This window comes from Oxyura jamaicensis, chromosome 1, assembly GCF_011077185.1.
Source record: "Oxyura jamaicensis isolate SHBP4307 breed ruddy duck chromosome 1, BPBGC_Ojam_1.0, whole genome shotgun sequence".
Classification (NCBI taxonomy): domain Eukaryota; kingdom Metazoa; phylum Chordata; class Aves; order Anseriformes; family Anatidae; genus Oxyura; species Oxyura jamaicensis.
The window spans coordinates 52,585,372-52,601,979 of record NC_048893.1 but is presented as its reverse complement, the minus strand read 5'-3'; the positions used below and the strand labels follow the sequence as shown (position 1 = coordinate 52,601,979).

Genomic DNA, 16,608 nt, shown 5'->3' with positions numbered 1-16,608 from the left:
TTTGCCCTTTGTCTACGCAAAGTGATGGGTGTTTTCACAAAATTCCTGGCTATTGTATCTTTTTGAGATCGCAAGGTATCATGATCCACCCACAGTCTCACAGGAGGGAAACTGCTGTAGCAAGACTGTACTTCACAAAGACAAGAAGCTCTTCACTGACTCCAAACGTGAAATGAGAAGAATTCATTTTTTGTCTGAAGGCCAGAGATCAGTAAAAACGCATTTAAATTCAACCATCTGCACATTCATCCTGGGATGTCAGTACGAGCATGTCTTGTTTGTATGAGTCATATTGCTTCTTGAGCCTGCAGGACATGGTTTGCCAGACTTTTGTTATGTTTGACACAAGGGTGTTCTTCTGAGATCAGAATGAATCAAAGTTCTCATAGATATAAAATTCATAGCCCCACAAAAAGTCCTCCTCTTGTTGACCCGAGGGTGAGTGTTGTCACTGGTTTTTAGAGGTGTTCTCTTCCCCATGCTTCTGCTAACCAAAACATCAGTGACAGACACTTTTGCTCAAAGACAGGGAATTCAAGTTCACCTTGAGCTCCAAGGAAATCAAGGGAATGTGGTATCTGCAGGAAGTTCACCTTCATATTAATTTCTATATTCATTTCCCCAGCATGCAAGGAGTTCTTTTTCTCACTCCAGGTACTTTGGAATGTTGTTTCAGTTTTTCAAGTCTTTGCCTTCCAGCTTTCTTTATCCAATTCAAACTCAAGTAAAGAAGAACCTGAATGTGATGTGATGCAGTGCTGTTGTTTTTAATACCCAGTAGTGACACTACTGGGCCAGGTCTAGCTAGCTGCATTCCATACTATTCTACTTGACTACCTGCAAGTTTTACTATTTCATCACCTTTTCCAAAACTGTTCAGGGCAACCACATAGGATAAGCCTAGTCCCTCCCAACATTGCCTGGTGTTGGCTTCCAGATTGTGGCTGATTTTTTTCCCCATCTAACATGAGCAGCTACTACCCATCTCTCTGACCTAGAGGTCTGATGACCTGAAATGAGAAGCTTGCAGACCATAAAAAAGAAAGATTCCTCATCTCTTGTCACTGTGGTCCTGTCCACGTGAATCCTATCTCTCTCTTCCTTTTACTGCCTTCTGTAGAACCTCCATCTAGGATTTTTGAGTGGGAAAAAATGGGCATCTGTGCCTCCCCCTCAGCCCTGCACTCAGATGAAGCAGTAGTACAGGAAAACAGGACAGGAGCCACCCCAACAGATGCTATTGACTGAAGGATCTGATTTTTCCAGGGACAGCAGAAAGGAGATCTCTATATTTTGAAAAAAGCAGTTAATGCAAGGGACTGTTATGTCACCATCATGTATCATCTACTGCTTTGGTTTGTTGCCTGTCCTTCATCTGATTTAAATCTTTCAGTTTATAGAGCTCGCTCGTGCCATTCATCCCAACTGGAAATAAAGACCTCTGCTGCTTTGCAACATACATATCAGTTGTTCTTCTAAGAGGGAAGGGACACCAGGATTCCCTGGTGAAAATGCTTGCTACACCTGCCTTTAGGGTCTGTCTTGTGTAACTTATTCAATCCCCACTTCTGGGCACAGCTGCTCAGGTCTGTCAAGGGACAACTAAGGTCAGTCAAAACACAAATGTATTGCTGACTTTCCCAACTGAGTCTAATTTAACTTTCTGTGGGTTCAGGGTGAGGCTTAAAAGCATGTCACAATAAAGCGAGAAAGACTGATTCCTTTGCTGAGTGTATTAGGATGCTCTGTCAGGCTTGAGCGTTACCGGTCCGTATTAAGCTGCTGTCAGGGAGATGTTAGTCACTGCTTGCAATGAGGAGTGGTGTAAGTCTGTGTAAAGGCAACGTGCAAATCTAACACAGACTGCAGCCTCCATGAGCCAGGATATGACTAACCCTAAGCAGGTTGCTGCAAGAATACAGATTTGGAGGGGTTTCTTCTACCTGGAGAACTAACTGGTCCTTTAGCCAAAATATTTGTTACTACAGTAACGTTAGTGCCCAAAGAAAATGGCTGAAATCTCACCTCATTTATATTTGTCTCTCTGCTTTTGTTGTTGTATAATCCTCAGTACATGAACCCAGGCTTGTTCCTTCTCTGTACAGCTTGATATATTAGTCTTCAAATGCTCCAAGATCCTTCAAGGCAGAAAACATTATACAAATAACCTGTTAAGTGACTCGATGTTTATATGACTTTGTGTTTGTTTTCTGCATTACAAGATGCATTTATGCACTCCTGTGCCTACTTTGTGCAAGGAGGTTTATGTGTTCAGCTGTTTGCTTCTATCCCCTCTGTGCCCTTCTAAGGGTTATGTCTAGCTCAGTTACTGCAGAAATTCAAATTTACTTTCTTTCCACCAAAAGAAGGTGATACAACATACAAACACGGTAAAATCCACGCTGGTTACATGCTAAGAAACTTCCTGCTCACTCAGGCTGATAGTCCTTGATTCAGAAAGGATTGCTACGTGTCAGAGCTGTTGGCTGCTTTGAAGGACAGGCATACTTCTTGACACTTGCAGTCAATATTCCACGATTTGGCAAATCCCAAATCCAACTTTATTCAGCAAGGAAAATAAAAATGACTTTAGGCGACCAGCCAGCCATCTACAAATGTTATTCTAAATACTGGAAAGGGTACCCTTCCTCCTGTGTTCTGCCCAACCTGCATTCAGCATCCCACACATATGACTCACTGCTAGCTAGGCCTTGGGCAAGTCACTTCATCTTTTTTGTCTCTCAGGTTCCTCGTCTTTAAAACAGGGTGATAATACTGTCAGCGGTGTTGGGAGGATTAATTAGCTAATGCCCACACAGGACTGCAGACAGATCAAGCAGTAGATGAATGCAAAATAGTAGTATCATCAGTTACTGTTAGTCAGAATTTGTACTGCCACTGCTGTATTTTACTGAGGAAAATAGGAACAGATTCAAAAGGTAAGATTTATATTCAGAAAACTGTTTTTGAAAGAAATCCACATTCTTCTAATCACTCATTCCTGCATGCTGATTTCTATAGCCTATCGATATTTAAGCTGTCAGTGAGATTCATAATAATAGTACTTAGCTCTTTGTGGGATCTGAGGCTGTGCTAGTGCTAGCCAAATCCTCCTGATTCTCCTGTTCTGCAGATGGGGGAAGAATGAAGCAAAGGTGAATTGCCTTTTTCCCAGAACATCACAGGGAATAGAGTCAGAACTGTGATTACACCTGGGACTGTCTGACCCCTAACCCTGGATTTATTACTCCCAATCACAATACCTTTTAGCTTTTCATTGTTAAAGAATTCTTACAGAAACAGATGGCGGAATGAAGAAAATGATCTAAATTTGTGTGTCAGAGTGACAAGATAATTTGCTCCAAACTTATACTGACAATAAATGCTTTGGGGTTTTGTTGGCTTTTTTTCATGTTATTCAGTACATATACATATACCTGTTTGGCAATTCATCCTCGAGCAGCCAGGACCCATGGAGTTCAGCACTGGTCTGTGCAGAATAACGCTCAGGCCACCATGCAGATATGTTCTTCTATTATGTGCACACCTGAGTCTGTTGTAGAAAATGAGGTAACCTTAAATCTGTAGTTTTTCTCTATCCCTAGCACTACTTTGTTTCATTATTTGCAGGTTTGATGCCCAAAAGGTCTAAGTGGGACAGGAGATCCATGGAGAGTTAATACCTTCCTCCAACTATTTCAGATAATTTAATCAAAAGTTTTGCCTTCCTCTTCTCCAGAAATTACTCTTTGCTCATCTACTTGAGACATCAGCAGAGACTCTTACCATATACCTTTTTTTCAAAATAAAGTTCTGTGTTTTTCACTCTCAGTTGAACAGTGAGGAACGTAGGAAGACATTGTAACTGTTTGGGATTCTTAGCAAAATGATATAGGTCAGGGTTCTTTTCTTATAACACACAGGAAACATCTATGTTTTGAATAGTGCGGCTGTTCCATTACCTCTTCTGTAACAATTAACTTGTCTAGTCTTATAATTTGCCCAGTTTTGTCAAGCTGTATGTTGCTGGGCTCAGAACACAAGCACAAAAAGAGGCTGATTTCGTCCTATGTCATACATTGCTCTTCGAGTAACTGTGTCCTTTGGACTGCACAGGTGTTGCAAAGTTCCTTTGTTTTGTGGTCCTTCTGACATAGCCTGGAAAAGAGCTCACAAGTGTCATGGAGTAGGGATTGGGATTCCGAGAGTGCAGGTATGACTCAGAGCTTGGTCTGATTCATTTGCCTGAACTGGGCTGGGCCTTCTGAGCTACAGCACAGGGCTGGGGTTGGAGGATTATTTGATTTTGAGAGCACTGTCTTGCCAGTGGGCTCAGATGAATAGCTGAAGACAGCAGGCAGGGTTACAAAGATGCTGACCTATCGGACAAGGCTATAAAATGATGCATGGGAGTGACTTGTATTGACAGGCGATAACAACAGGGCTTTCAGCACTGTGCTTTCCCTTCTGCAGCCCTTCTGATTTCTGGTGGCTAATGATGAGCTGTAGTCCCAGCAAGAGTGAGATAATGTGAGGGATGTGTTAAGACTTGGAGCTGGCAATTATCTAATTCTCTGCCCTATTTATTGTGACATTTTGTCTTTTAACCTCCCTGTTAGAACATCCGCATACGTTCTGTGACAGGAGTTGGGTTCTACATGCCAGCAGGGAAGATCAGAGGCACACTGGCATCCCGATTCCTGATGGTGGATGGTGAAAAGGTGGCCACCGGATCATACAGGTGGGTTGCTCTTGCTTAGGGCAGATGTACATCCTTCCTGTAAAGAATGGCTTGCAGCTTTGCTTGAGAGTCTTCTCATGTCATTCCTTTTCTTATCCCAGTCTCTGTAATCGGTTTGGCACCTGTAGAAAATGAGGTGGGATAAGAGAGAAGGTAGTGTAGAGCACAAGCTGCTCCCAGGAGAACAGAACATACCCATGCTAGTGGACTGTTTCAGTGGGCTAGAGACAGAGCCATGCTGCGGTAACCACTGTAGGTTGTTCTCCTTGGAGAGGTTTCCAGTCTGTAGACTCCTCCTGTTGATGTCATGTTGCTTTTTTAAAAGGTTAAGTTGTCCTTCAGAGTTTTCGTGCCTTTTCTTCCAGATCTTTACTGCATGCCTAAAAAAGAACAATAATAACAAACTTCACCTACCTATCCTGATCCATCTTGGCAAATGGCACAATGCTACATATTCCTACACAGTGTTTCAGATATTGTTGGGTGGGCTGGGTCAAGCATGCACCCAAATATCTAATTTCCATTCTGTTTCCTATTTTTAGCTTCACATGGAGTTCATCTCATATTGACAGAAATATCCTGCTAGTCTTGACAGGACAGCATGTGGAGATGTTTGACGTCGAGTTTCGTGAGCTCTATGCCATCTCAGAGGAAGTTAATTTATACAAGGAATTGGGTATTGCTAATCCACACCTTCTGGGAACTGGGAAGCCAGGCTTTCATTCTTCCACTGTGGCTCGGAAGATCATTAACCCAAAGTATGGCTTAGTGGCAGGGGCAGCCCGTGGTGATATGATGCTCTGGGCTTCACGACACAAGCAGGATAATCAGGGGAATATGGAAAAAGAAGAAACAAGTGAGTCAAAGAAACGATTAAATCAATTTCTGAATGACTTAGTCACATTGGATCAAGAGCTCCCAGAAATTGAGCCACCTCTGGAGAACTTGAACAAGCTGAATCGGAGCCCTCAGAAACTGTTCTCCCGACTCCACATGGACCTGAAAAACAAATCAAAATCCAGAGAGTCTATTCGTGATGTGAAGAAAGATGATGCACAGGCCAATTCAAAGCAAGGAAAACGGTTTTCCAGTGGGCTTTTCAGTCGCAGGGCCAAACGATCTCCAGGCTCAAGCATTGAGGCAAATTCTTTTGCCAGTGAAGGACATTCAGGAGAAGACCTTGGGAACATGAAACTGGAATATGAGCAGCTCAGCATCAGCCATGCCAGTGTTCAGAGCGCTGACGGCATCTCAGGTAAAACCTCTCCTACCATCACGTTCTGCTTCTGTGGTCTTAGGCTGTCCCTTGTTCTGAGCCTGGTTGGTTGGTGCAAACATATTCAATGTAGGCACCTGCAAGTAGGTAGATCCTGCTATTTCCTCTGCAGTAAAATGAGCAGGATCAAAGCAGAGTAGAAGTTGTATTAAATGAAGCATAATTCCAATAGCAATTTAATGGCCATTTTATTGTAAAATTGGTACTTCTCATGTATATGTTTTCTGATACCTCCCAGAAAGTGGGCATGGGACAGAGAGAAAGGTGTCTCCCTGTATAAAACAAGCTGTATGCAGAGTTCTTGAAGAGCACTGCCCTGATAAGCAGTAGCAGTACGTTCAGTGTTGCGGTTAGCAGTGTGCAGGCAAATTTCCAGTGTAACCTCTCCTTTCATCATTTGGGTTTAGCCAGCTGTGTTTATTGTGACAAGGTTACTGGTGGAGAAGGGAGAAAGTGTTTATGTTGAGGTGAGGGAGCAAGGAGGGAAGGAGAGGGTGGAAGGCTTTTCAATTTGCTCCTCTAACTCCATTTGAAATGGGAGAGAGGGTCATGAAAATGGAAGCTGTGGAGAAGCACTACATCTGAACCTTCCTTTCTTTGCTAAGGTACGGTTGGTATTTTCACTAAAAGTCCTTCCAAGGTTTCATTTGGTTGAAGACACGAATGATAAAGATTTCTCCCAGTTTAAGTGTTCGTAGCTAACGTTCCCACATTTTAGATGTTTTGTCAGATTGAAGTAAATCTATTGACTGTTCAGCCTGGTTGTCTTCCTCTCTCAGTGAACTCTGCTGGGTGTCAATACACCCTGTACCAGCAGGAAAATAAACTAGTTCAGGGGAGGAAAATTTCTTCTCAATGTATCTGGCCAGTGGCCATTCTGTGCTCTGATGAATGCGAAATGCTGGAGAAGAAGGACTGAAATCCTTTGGGACTGCCATGATGTGAAGTCGAGAGACATTCTCCTGAGACCAAAATAGAATAGCAAGGTGTCAGGAAGGTCAAAAACAGCGATTGATTAGATTCTTAGAAATGTTTCAGGCTAAATGAAGAACAGACTCAAAAATGCCAAATGAACGTGAGAGAGGAGAACTGTAAAAAGGCTTGGATGGTTTATTTGAGACTACAGTAGAACCATTTTAGGATGTTTGACAGTTGGGGAGACAGAAGTAAATCTCGGTCTTCATCCTCTCGTCAAATCACATTACTTTCTGAGCACAGACAATACGTGCTGTTGGGCCCCATTCTTCAGAGTCAGGAAAAAACAAAATCCATAACGACCTATGGGGAGATGTATGGGCATTTCCTCTCGGAGAATGGACCTGAGGGCTTGCACTACCCTCTAGTGACAGAAGTGGAGAACTGTGTAAACTGATTTGTCAGCACTTCAGCGTCAGATTCCCTGTGTTTCTCCCTGCTCTAAAGCAGACAGCCTGCCATTCCCACAGCGCCATGGTGAAATTCGACCCCGATTAAGCCATAAAAGAGATTAATGTCTCTGACAGTGGGGCACTGAGCCCCCCTGGGCATTGCACAGGTCAGGGCAGCAGGGATGTCCCTACTTTTAGCACGGTGGATCAATGCCAGCTGGTCTGATGCTCGGTCTGGACCATTTCCATAAAGACACTATCACGCCGCTACGTTCAGGTTTTGTGTGTTGTCACTGCTACTTCCTGAGAGCCAGGCCTCCCTCAGTGAAGGGGAACGCAGACCTGAACATTTGGGATACCCGTTCTGGTTCCAGGCAAGCCAGGCTCACAGCTGGCAGTGCAGGGAAGCAGCAGAGCTCCAGGTGCAGATCCGGCTCACCAGCCTTCCCGCTGTGCTCGTCCTGACCCGAGAAGTCTTTCCGAGGAGTCCATGCAAATATTTTTTGTTTTGCTTTGTGCTACTTGAGCATAAAGTTCATGGTGACAGCGGGAGTCTCCGCAGCTTTTGAAGTGTGGTGTAAGCAGGCTTAGGTCATCCGGTACAAAAGGCTGGAGGAAGATCACTGCCTGTGTGTTACTTTTGAATTGAATCACTGCTCTTGCAAGAAAGCTTCTCCAGCCTAGTGGTCCCAAAGCAGCACGGAAACAGAGATGGCAGAGGGCAGATTAAAGAGATGAGGCTCATGAGAAAGAGGAAGAAAGGACTCAACACATTGGATCCTGCAGTTACTTGATCAGCAGCACATGTTTCAGTAGGGTTTAATAAAAACTTCTTGAACACGGGTATGGAATAGAGTTCCAGCTTTAAGACAAAAATAGGAGGCCCTTTGTTCTTGGGGAAACTGTAGGACTGACTTAGTTTTAAAAGTTTAAGTTGTCTTTGAGCAGGCCTAGTAAAAACTGATGGCTGTGATACTCTGAGTGACAGAAGGGAGGTGGGAAGTGGAAATGAGGGAGGGAGAAGGTGCTTGGTATGCAGTCAGGTTAGGATGCAATTATTCAGAGCTTCACAGTTTGAAATAGCTGCCCTTACCTTTTGTAAAGATTAAACAGCACACTTAAGCCCTGTGGGCCTGCCTGTGCACACATCCTCCAAAGTCACTATTAATTCTGTAATTCTGTAGTACCACAGAGACACAGCCCATCTTACAAATGCAGAGAAAGACCAGATCTACACCCCGAGTCGCTTGCAGAGTAATTGAAAGACATTATTCAAGCAGGCTAAAGGTCAGGTTCAATCTTGTAAGAGCAAATGGTGACGAAGAGAATACGAACTGGGGAGGGAAGTGCTGAAAGTGTGTTTTGCAACAGTCTCTGAAAATCTGACTGGGTATTTACATGCAAGAAAATGACACCTACAAGTTAGGATGGGAAGCCTGGAAAATCCAAGGGCTCCAGATAGTAACATCTCAAACCAAGTGTCCAAATGAACATCCTGGGGTGTTGTCCTACCACCTTGTCTTACAAGGCTTGCTTAAACCACAACATGAAACTGACACATTTCTTGGATTTCAGTGTCGCCAGCTTTGGAACGCAGCAGCAGCTCCGAACCTGACCAGAATGTTGTTAATTTTATGCTGCTGCTGGGCAGACTGCGATCGGCAAAGACACTGACGTCTGTGTGCCGTTTCTGGGAAATGCTGCAAGGGTTTGAAAGCTGTATGCCTTTGGAAGGCACTGCCTTTTTGTTTTGTTTTTCTCCCCCGCAAGCAGCAGTCAAAGTGGGCTCGTTCAGGAGGATCTGCTATCCTGGGTTTCTCTGTACATCAGCCTTCACTCCTCAGGAGTGCTGTTTGCAGAATAGTTACACTTAATAGCAAGATTTTGTGTCTCATTTTTGGGTGCTTCTTGCAACAAGAAAGGGGATTTACACTGCAGCACTGCAGAATTAGCTGCTTAGTTATCAGCAGTGCTTTTCAGCCCCAGTAGGATCGTGGACTGGTGGTAAGTGGAATTTTAGCCCCCGTGCTAAAAAGAAGGAGGGAAGTGTTGCTGCGAACATTCAAGGACAGTGTTTGCTCTAACTGTAGCAAGATCTGTAGAAAAAGACCAGAAGACAGGATAGAAAGAGTGAGAAGAACAAAGGTGTTGGAAGATAAGACTAAGCAGAGGAGGAGCGTTGATGCTGGTAGGTAAACATGAAGGTCTTGAATGTGATACGGACAGGGAGGGGTAGCGAGGAGATAGGGATAATGACAAGCTCAGTAGTAACATACACATAGGTCAAAGTGAGGACAGCAGGTAGAACGAAATGCCGTGGAGAGACGTGAGGAGGAGGCTGTAGCATACAGAGCAACCACAATAGCAAGGGTGGGCTGCAGCGCAGCCTCCCACGTGGATATGGAGAAGTTGCAGTGGGGAAGAAGGTCAAGAGGAGGAAAGGGAGATATTCTCTTCACCATCAGCTACAGGTGAGGAAAATGTTGGTCAGGTACCCACAAGCAAGAGAGTGACATGGAAAATAATTCACCTGAAGCCCAGTTCAGAGGCAGTGCCTGGACTGAACTTTACCTTATCTCAGCAAGGCTGAGCATCATGTCACCACGACCGGTGGCAGTTTTCACTCTATGCTGACTACTGGCATGAGGGATGTACACATCATTTCCTTCTGTAGAAACACAGGAGTGGGGTCTGCCCTTGTTCAGAGTGGCTGCAAGCCATGTGGCAGCCCCTCTCAGTGCGTACTGCGTTAGGCTATATGTCATGTGAGCCTTGCTGAGCCCAAAGTACAGCAGAGCTCCCTTACTTGCAAAAGCCTACGCAAACACCTTGTAAAAAGTGAAAAAAGTATGGCCTTGAAAAAAGTATGGCCTTGAAAAAAGTATGCTGGGGCATCCCCATCAGGATCTGGCTGTAATAAAAGGGATCGTACAGCAGTGCAAGGATTCAAAAGCACAGATACTGAGAGCAGAAGGAATCTAAGGAGTGAGCAATGAAATAAATAAATAACTAAAAATGGGGCGGCATGCTAGGCTACTTAACCAAAAGACCCTGAGGCCTCTGGATTTCTCTTGCAAAGGAAATGGTGGAAATACTGCCACTTGAGATGCTTAAAACTAAAGACAAGAAAAGCTCTATTGAGAATGTGGGTTGACATCAGATGGATGAGATGACCTGACTTTTTTATTTTCATCCGTTGCTGCTTGGAAAACCTCCCACCTCAGTCATGGCCAGCCTGCTTTTCAGTGCCAACGGGGACCTAAGAATACCACTGACGCTGGCCTGAGTACAGGCCAAAGCCTGGAAATACTTCTCCAGTGGTTTTCTCTACAATATACTCTGAATTTGCTCTTATTTTAGTGTCTCTTCATTTCACAGAAGTAGGAAATAAAATCCCAAGGGAGTGCAGAGCAATGTAGGTCTTACACAAGGCATATAATAAATAACAAGAAAGGACTGAAGCGTGAGTCCAAACTTTATCCAGATCTTGTTTACTTAACGTTAACATTTTTTTGAACTTCTTTTCATTCCAGGTAACCCAGGTCCAAACTCCACTCTGAGCGATAAAAACAAACAATCTACCTGTGTGTTATCTTGATTGGGAAGGATTGCCTGGAGAACTGCAGCCTGAACAATCTGGAACAGTAACCCGTTGATTGATTTTGAACCTCCAGCCGTGTCCTCACACAGCGGTCCGTCAAGCCGCTGCGTGGTCCTGGATGTACCTGGCACCTCCAGTTAAAGCACATTTACCGGGTGAAGCATAGACTTTGAATGGTCAGTCCCTTAAATGAGGGTCAGCGATGAATGTATTAGTCCATTTGTGTGTGTGCATACAGATTTTATATATAAAAACAACTGTGATGACTGGGTCTCAGAGCTCGCTCTGCGTCCAGATAAGTGGAGGAGATTTTCTGACTTACTTGTGCTGCTACTTCAGTCTGTCTAGCTACAGACTCTGAATCACTGTGTTGCATTGTTTACTCCACTGCATTGCAGAAATGTGTTGGTCTGACGGGCTGGAAGGTGAAGTCCAATCAAAGTGGCAAATTCTGGGTGAAACGGTGATGTTTACAGACAGCAGAGCAATCCTCTGTCCTCAAGGAGTCTTCCTGTGGATGCCTGCTGTCATTTATCCACAGGGAAATGAGTGGTTAGGGGAGAAGGGTTTAGCTCGAAGAGGCCAACAGATTAGTATCTTAACTGTTTGTTTCGTGTCATAAATATAGCAGCCGAACAAAGTGATTTGGCACTAATCTACTGGGATATAGGGGGATGTTTAACCTGCAGCTGAGGCTCGGTCAGAGAAATGCCTTACACAGGAGAGCAGGCAGATCAGGGAGTAGGTAAGCAGCCTTCCATGGCTGTTATAAAATCCTGTTTGTTGCTAAGTCAGCAATGCTTCATGGAAACTGTATGATTAAGGAGCACATCTTCAAGGCTGAAAAGAAGAAGCAGGGCAAGCATACAAGCTTTTCAAATGCTCCTTTTTTTTATTTTCTTTTCTTTTTTTTTTCTTTGAAGTTAACCTTTCCAGACTCTAAAACATGCCAAAATCCAGGGCTTTGATCCATAAGAAGAGCTGCATGCAATCAGACCAAAGGCCACCTAATCTGCTATCCTGTCTCTGAGGACAGCCAGTAACAGGTGATCACGGAAGCATAAAAAATAAAGCTTAGATACAGAGGTCTTTCTCTGACACCGTTCCAGTAGGCTATGGACTTTCTGAACTGGCAGTTCCTTCTGGACCTGGCCTTAATGAATACACGGAGTCCCCTTTTAAAAGTCCTTTTGTACTTTTGGCCTCCACAGTGTTCTGTGGCAGTGAACCCTGAGTTCATTGTGTGTTATGACAAAGAACTGTCTTCAGGCTGTTTTAATGGTTTGTTTGATGATTTCATCGAGTGACCCTAATTCTTCCACTGTCAGATGCAGTGATGACCACCCCTATTCCTTGCCTCCTTGCCATTTTTTACAGACCTATATCATATATGTCCTCAGTCATCATTATTTTCCAAGCTACATAGTGTATGTAGCTATTCATTATATGGGACCTGTTTGACACCTCTGTCTTCTTGTTCACTGGCTCTTTTCCAGTTCTACCCACTAACGAAGTGGAGAAGCAGGTTGTTTTTGTTTCTTTAGTAAGTGGATTGATGTTTCACCCTGCTTTATTGCCATCTAAATTACATACTCTCCTGTCAGAAATAAGCCCAAAGAAAAATAAATCCCAATCATAAGTACGCACCTGAAAACTAACATACCTACTTGCCAGAACTATACAGATAGCAGAAAAACACTGGTTTGCTTTTCTTCCTTTTTTGTTTAAGAGACACCATGTAGTTTGTTTCAATGTGCAAAGACAACAAAAGCCAACTGCTGCACTACCAACCAAGAATAACCTGTTCTCAAGACTCCTCCAGGTGCTGGGTTGCAGTATTAGTTGTTCTACTGAAGCAGCTGCATGTAGTTGATGATAAAATGTCATTGATTGATTGATTGATTGATTTTCCTTCTTTTCCTGGAAGTGTATTTAATTTGAATGGCAAACAGGTTAGTTTCACTCTGATTTTATCCTGTAGAATGTCTTCAAGACCTCAAAAGCTCCAAAGGTATTATGCCCTCTGTTACACGCACTCCCTCTCACTCAGCGGGTTAAATGATCGCTACTCTATATAATTCTATATAGCCTTCTGGGAACAGGATGTAGTTTTACAGCTAGGTCTGTCAGCTCCTATTATCAGCAGTGCTTTATAAAATTGTTCCTGGTAATGGGAGAGAAGAGGTGTTGGAAATGACACCATCGCTTGGACGTAGAAGTAAGTTAATACATGAGGTATCCTGTTGGCTTCAGGAGCACAGTGCCTGTGCCAAAAGCTATTCACTGTATGTGCGTAGGATTGTCTAAAATGGCTTGATTTTTGCCATGCTTCCGTTATTCTCCAGATGTTTAGGAGATTTTTATCTCTCCCAGTATTTATTTCATTTTGTTAGCAGGGACCAGAGATAAATGTATCAGGCCAACGTTGTTCCGCTTTTTGTTCTCATAAGAATTTTCTCATCTGCTGCTTCCTTGGTCTCCCAAACTTTCAGGTTATTTATTTATTCTTTTAAATTGTGCAATACGTTAATTAACTAATTAGTACTGTGTTGTATACGGTCAGGTTTTCCAGGAAGACCTCTATCTCTTTGGTTTTAGGTCTTTGTTGCTTCATCTTGGGTGGAGTGCCTTAAATAGTCAGAGAGGCTGATTTCACTTGCCCTTTCCTTCATTCTGTGCTTGCTGATGTAACGTGCTTTACTTTCTCTTTCCTATGACAGATGTGAAAGCGCTTTTCTTTAACCTTGTCAACTAGCAGGATCTCCTTTCCAGTTAGAGTCTCTCACCAGTTTATCTTCTGTACTGTTGCCACACCAGTTTCTAACAGGTAGCGTTCATTAGCTGTTTTTAATTCCTTTTTTTTTTTTTTTTTTTTAATTTGGAAGTCACAGAAGTCAAATCTCATGCCTTGACTCCAGAGCCTAGTAGAATTCCTTAGGCTTATTACGCATTGTTAATTCACTTAATTTAAGAGAGCAAACTTGCTTTCTTGCATGATGTGAATCAGCTTCTTAAACGCAGCGTTACTCTTTGGGGATGCGTGCAACCTTGCTGCTCCAGAGTGGATGTTTCAGGCTCTGGTGGAACTTGTTCTTCCCTGCAGATAAGATCAGCTGAACTTGGACCATCTGGCTGCTCCTATGGCAACAGCGCTGAGTCCGGGTGAGGTGACTGCATTTATTTTGGCTAGTTTTGCTAATTGTGGTTCTTTATGAGTGCCAGAAACCTGAGGCTGTGACCTGTAAAATGAATCTCTATCGCTCTCCAAATAAAACGTGGGTGATGGAGCTGGGGGACGGACAGGCAAGGAGCAGTGGTTATGAATTTCACTGGAAGTCTGCTAATGGAGGCTGAAGGTGCAGCGGCACCTATAGCAGGCACAAATAAGCTATTATTTCGTCTTGTCCTAGAAGCCATCCCTTGGGACTAATGTAACCAAGTCAGTAACCTTCCAAGGGGGTGGGAAAGATGGGAGATAATTGTTGCTATTTTGGAGACCAAGATTAGCTCTCTTTGGAGTCTGTTTCCTGAGCCTGGACAATTTCTACTCTTGGGCATGTCAGCCCAGATTTGCTGATCTGTATGGCATACCGTGGGACCTGTGCTGGCCAGTTCTTGGTTTTTGAAAAAAGAGTAATCAAGCTGGGGCTCACAACTCACTCTTTCTGGCATGAAATGGGGAATGGTTCTGAAAGAGCTTCTTGGCTGAATGTGTGCCTTCTAGGTTTCTCTAAGTATGCAATTATATATTTAATGTACATGTGTCCAGTGATTTATGCCAGAGACCTTTTCTAAGTCAAACAAATAAACTCTTTGCTATGTTACGTTCAGGTAGTTTGTTCACTGGTGTCACTTTTAACTTCTCAACGGCAGCTCCTGGATTGTTGGGATTTTTCTGATTGTCAAGAACCTGAACTGTCTGGATTAGAGCAGGTTTTGTGTAACATGTGAACATCTTTGGTCTGTGTTTGGCTGTGCTCATTAACAGATGTGTGGGCAGCTAAATCCCCCCCAAGTACAGTGTCCTGCGGCTCTGAGCACCTTGAGAGAGACTCAGATTCATTGGAGCAGGCTGCAGCAAATGTCCTTTTCAGTTTCTCTTTGGTTTTATTTTTCACCACCACTCTCTCAGCAGCTGAACTGTGCCTTGCTGCAGCTGTAAATGCATGTGACAAAGTGCCATCTCTGTTTCCCTCTCCATCCTTCCCATATAATTTGTACCCATCAGTAATGACATTTCATTTATGAAACTGAGTCCCTCTGCTACATTTCAGTTCTACCTGGTACAGTGCAATCCTTGACATTTAAGTAACTCCCCAGCTTGTTTCCCGGGTTCCCTTTGTGTATACAAAAGCCTTTTTTAAAATTCCTGACCATGTTTCAGAACAAATCCAGTCTCTATTTTACTTTTGGGCATTACAGTACATGAAAATGTATTTGCAGTAAACATAATCTTTGCCTTTCTGTGTTTAAAGTCCACGTAGCAATTGCATTCTTACTGTTTAAGAGAAGTCTGTCTAATCCATGCTCATTTCACAGGCTATGTCAGGGCTCCATGGAATCTGATCGTCTTTCTTTAGAGCATTAGCACTGCCATCACTTTGTGCCTTTTCTTTCTCTGTGCTTATTTTAGGGAGGGTCTCCAAGAAAGTAAGATAAATGGGTTCTTCTCCTTGCTTCACTGCTACTTTGGTATTACGCTTTCCTCATCTCTTGACAGTTTTGTCCATGCTCTTTTAAAATCACGGTACAGCCCAGGAATAAATGACCTCTTTGTGTCCCTAGACCTTATGTCCCCTGTCCTCAGCCTGCTGAAAGAAAGCAGATTTGGGAATTCTCATTCCCAAGAAAGGCTTAGGAAAAGCACCATCGATAACTATAGGAAGAGAAACCTATCGATAACCCATCGATAACTCTCAGAAGAGAAACCTATGGATGTAGATGAAACTGGAAGACCTCGTAGCAAGCCTGGGAGATGTCTACCTACCTCTCCGCACAACACCTATTTCTGATCTTTGCTGCAAGTCTGGGCACGCGTACTTGGGGAGTGAAGGTGCAGAAAACCATGGCGTCATATGCAGCAGCATGTCAGCTACTCCAGTCTCACTCGTGATGTGGGAAATTCACTGTGCTTTTTCAGCGAGATAGGGAAGTAAGGGACAGTAGCTGAGAAGCATCTGCACAGGAACGTAGGGCTGAGTCGCTGTTATTTCCTGAATTTATTACATGATTTGCCAATGTCTCAGGTTTTGGAGATGTTTCTAATCCTGATTCTCTCTCCCTTTTCTGTCTGCCTGGTTGCGGTATCAGCTCCTGCCTTTTCATCCGGCTTGTCAGGTTTTGTTTTCTTTTTCTAAAATATTAGATGTGTCACCTTGTAGGAGAACTGTAAGCATAAAACAGCCCTTCTGCTGCTTTCTACCCGAAACAGAGACAAGCAACTTCTAGATGCTGAAAGACATGATTTTATAGACAGTGGATGTGTGAAATTGCACATAACTGGGAAAACACAAACAACAGAATTTGTGCAGGAAAGCTGGTGGAGCACGGAAGCAAAACAAATGTTTGAGTAGTAGGAATGTAGCCATTATAGGGGGCCTAGAACATAAAAATGAGAGCTGAT

At 43.5% G+C, this 16,608-nt stretch overlaps 1 protein-coding gene across 2 annotated transcripts in view; it reads left to right on the top strand.

Annotated features, from left to right (window-relative positions):
• The window catches only part of FAM83F (family with sequence similarity 83 member F), a 36,237-nt gene extending 21,428 nt beyond the window's left edge, over positions 1–14,809 (top strand). Inside the window, exons 3-5 of one of the 2 annotated variants that reach the window (XM_035313503.1) lie at positions 4,620–4,741; positions 5,284–5,996; positions 10,918–14,809. In XM_035313503.1, the coding sequence (XP_035169394.1) occupies positions 4,620–4,741; positions 5,284–5,996; positions 10,918–10,982 (900 nt within the window). In that variant the 3' untranslated portion in view covers positions 10,983–14,809. The remainder of the gene's footprint in view (positions 1–4,619; positions 4,742–5,283; positions 5,997–10,917) is intronic. The other variant, XM_035313494.1, reaches the window with a different exon arrangement.
• Positions 14,810–16,608: the final 1,799 nt, after the last annotated feature.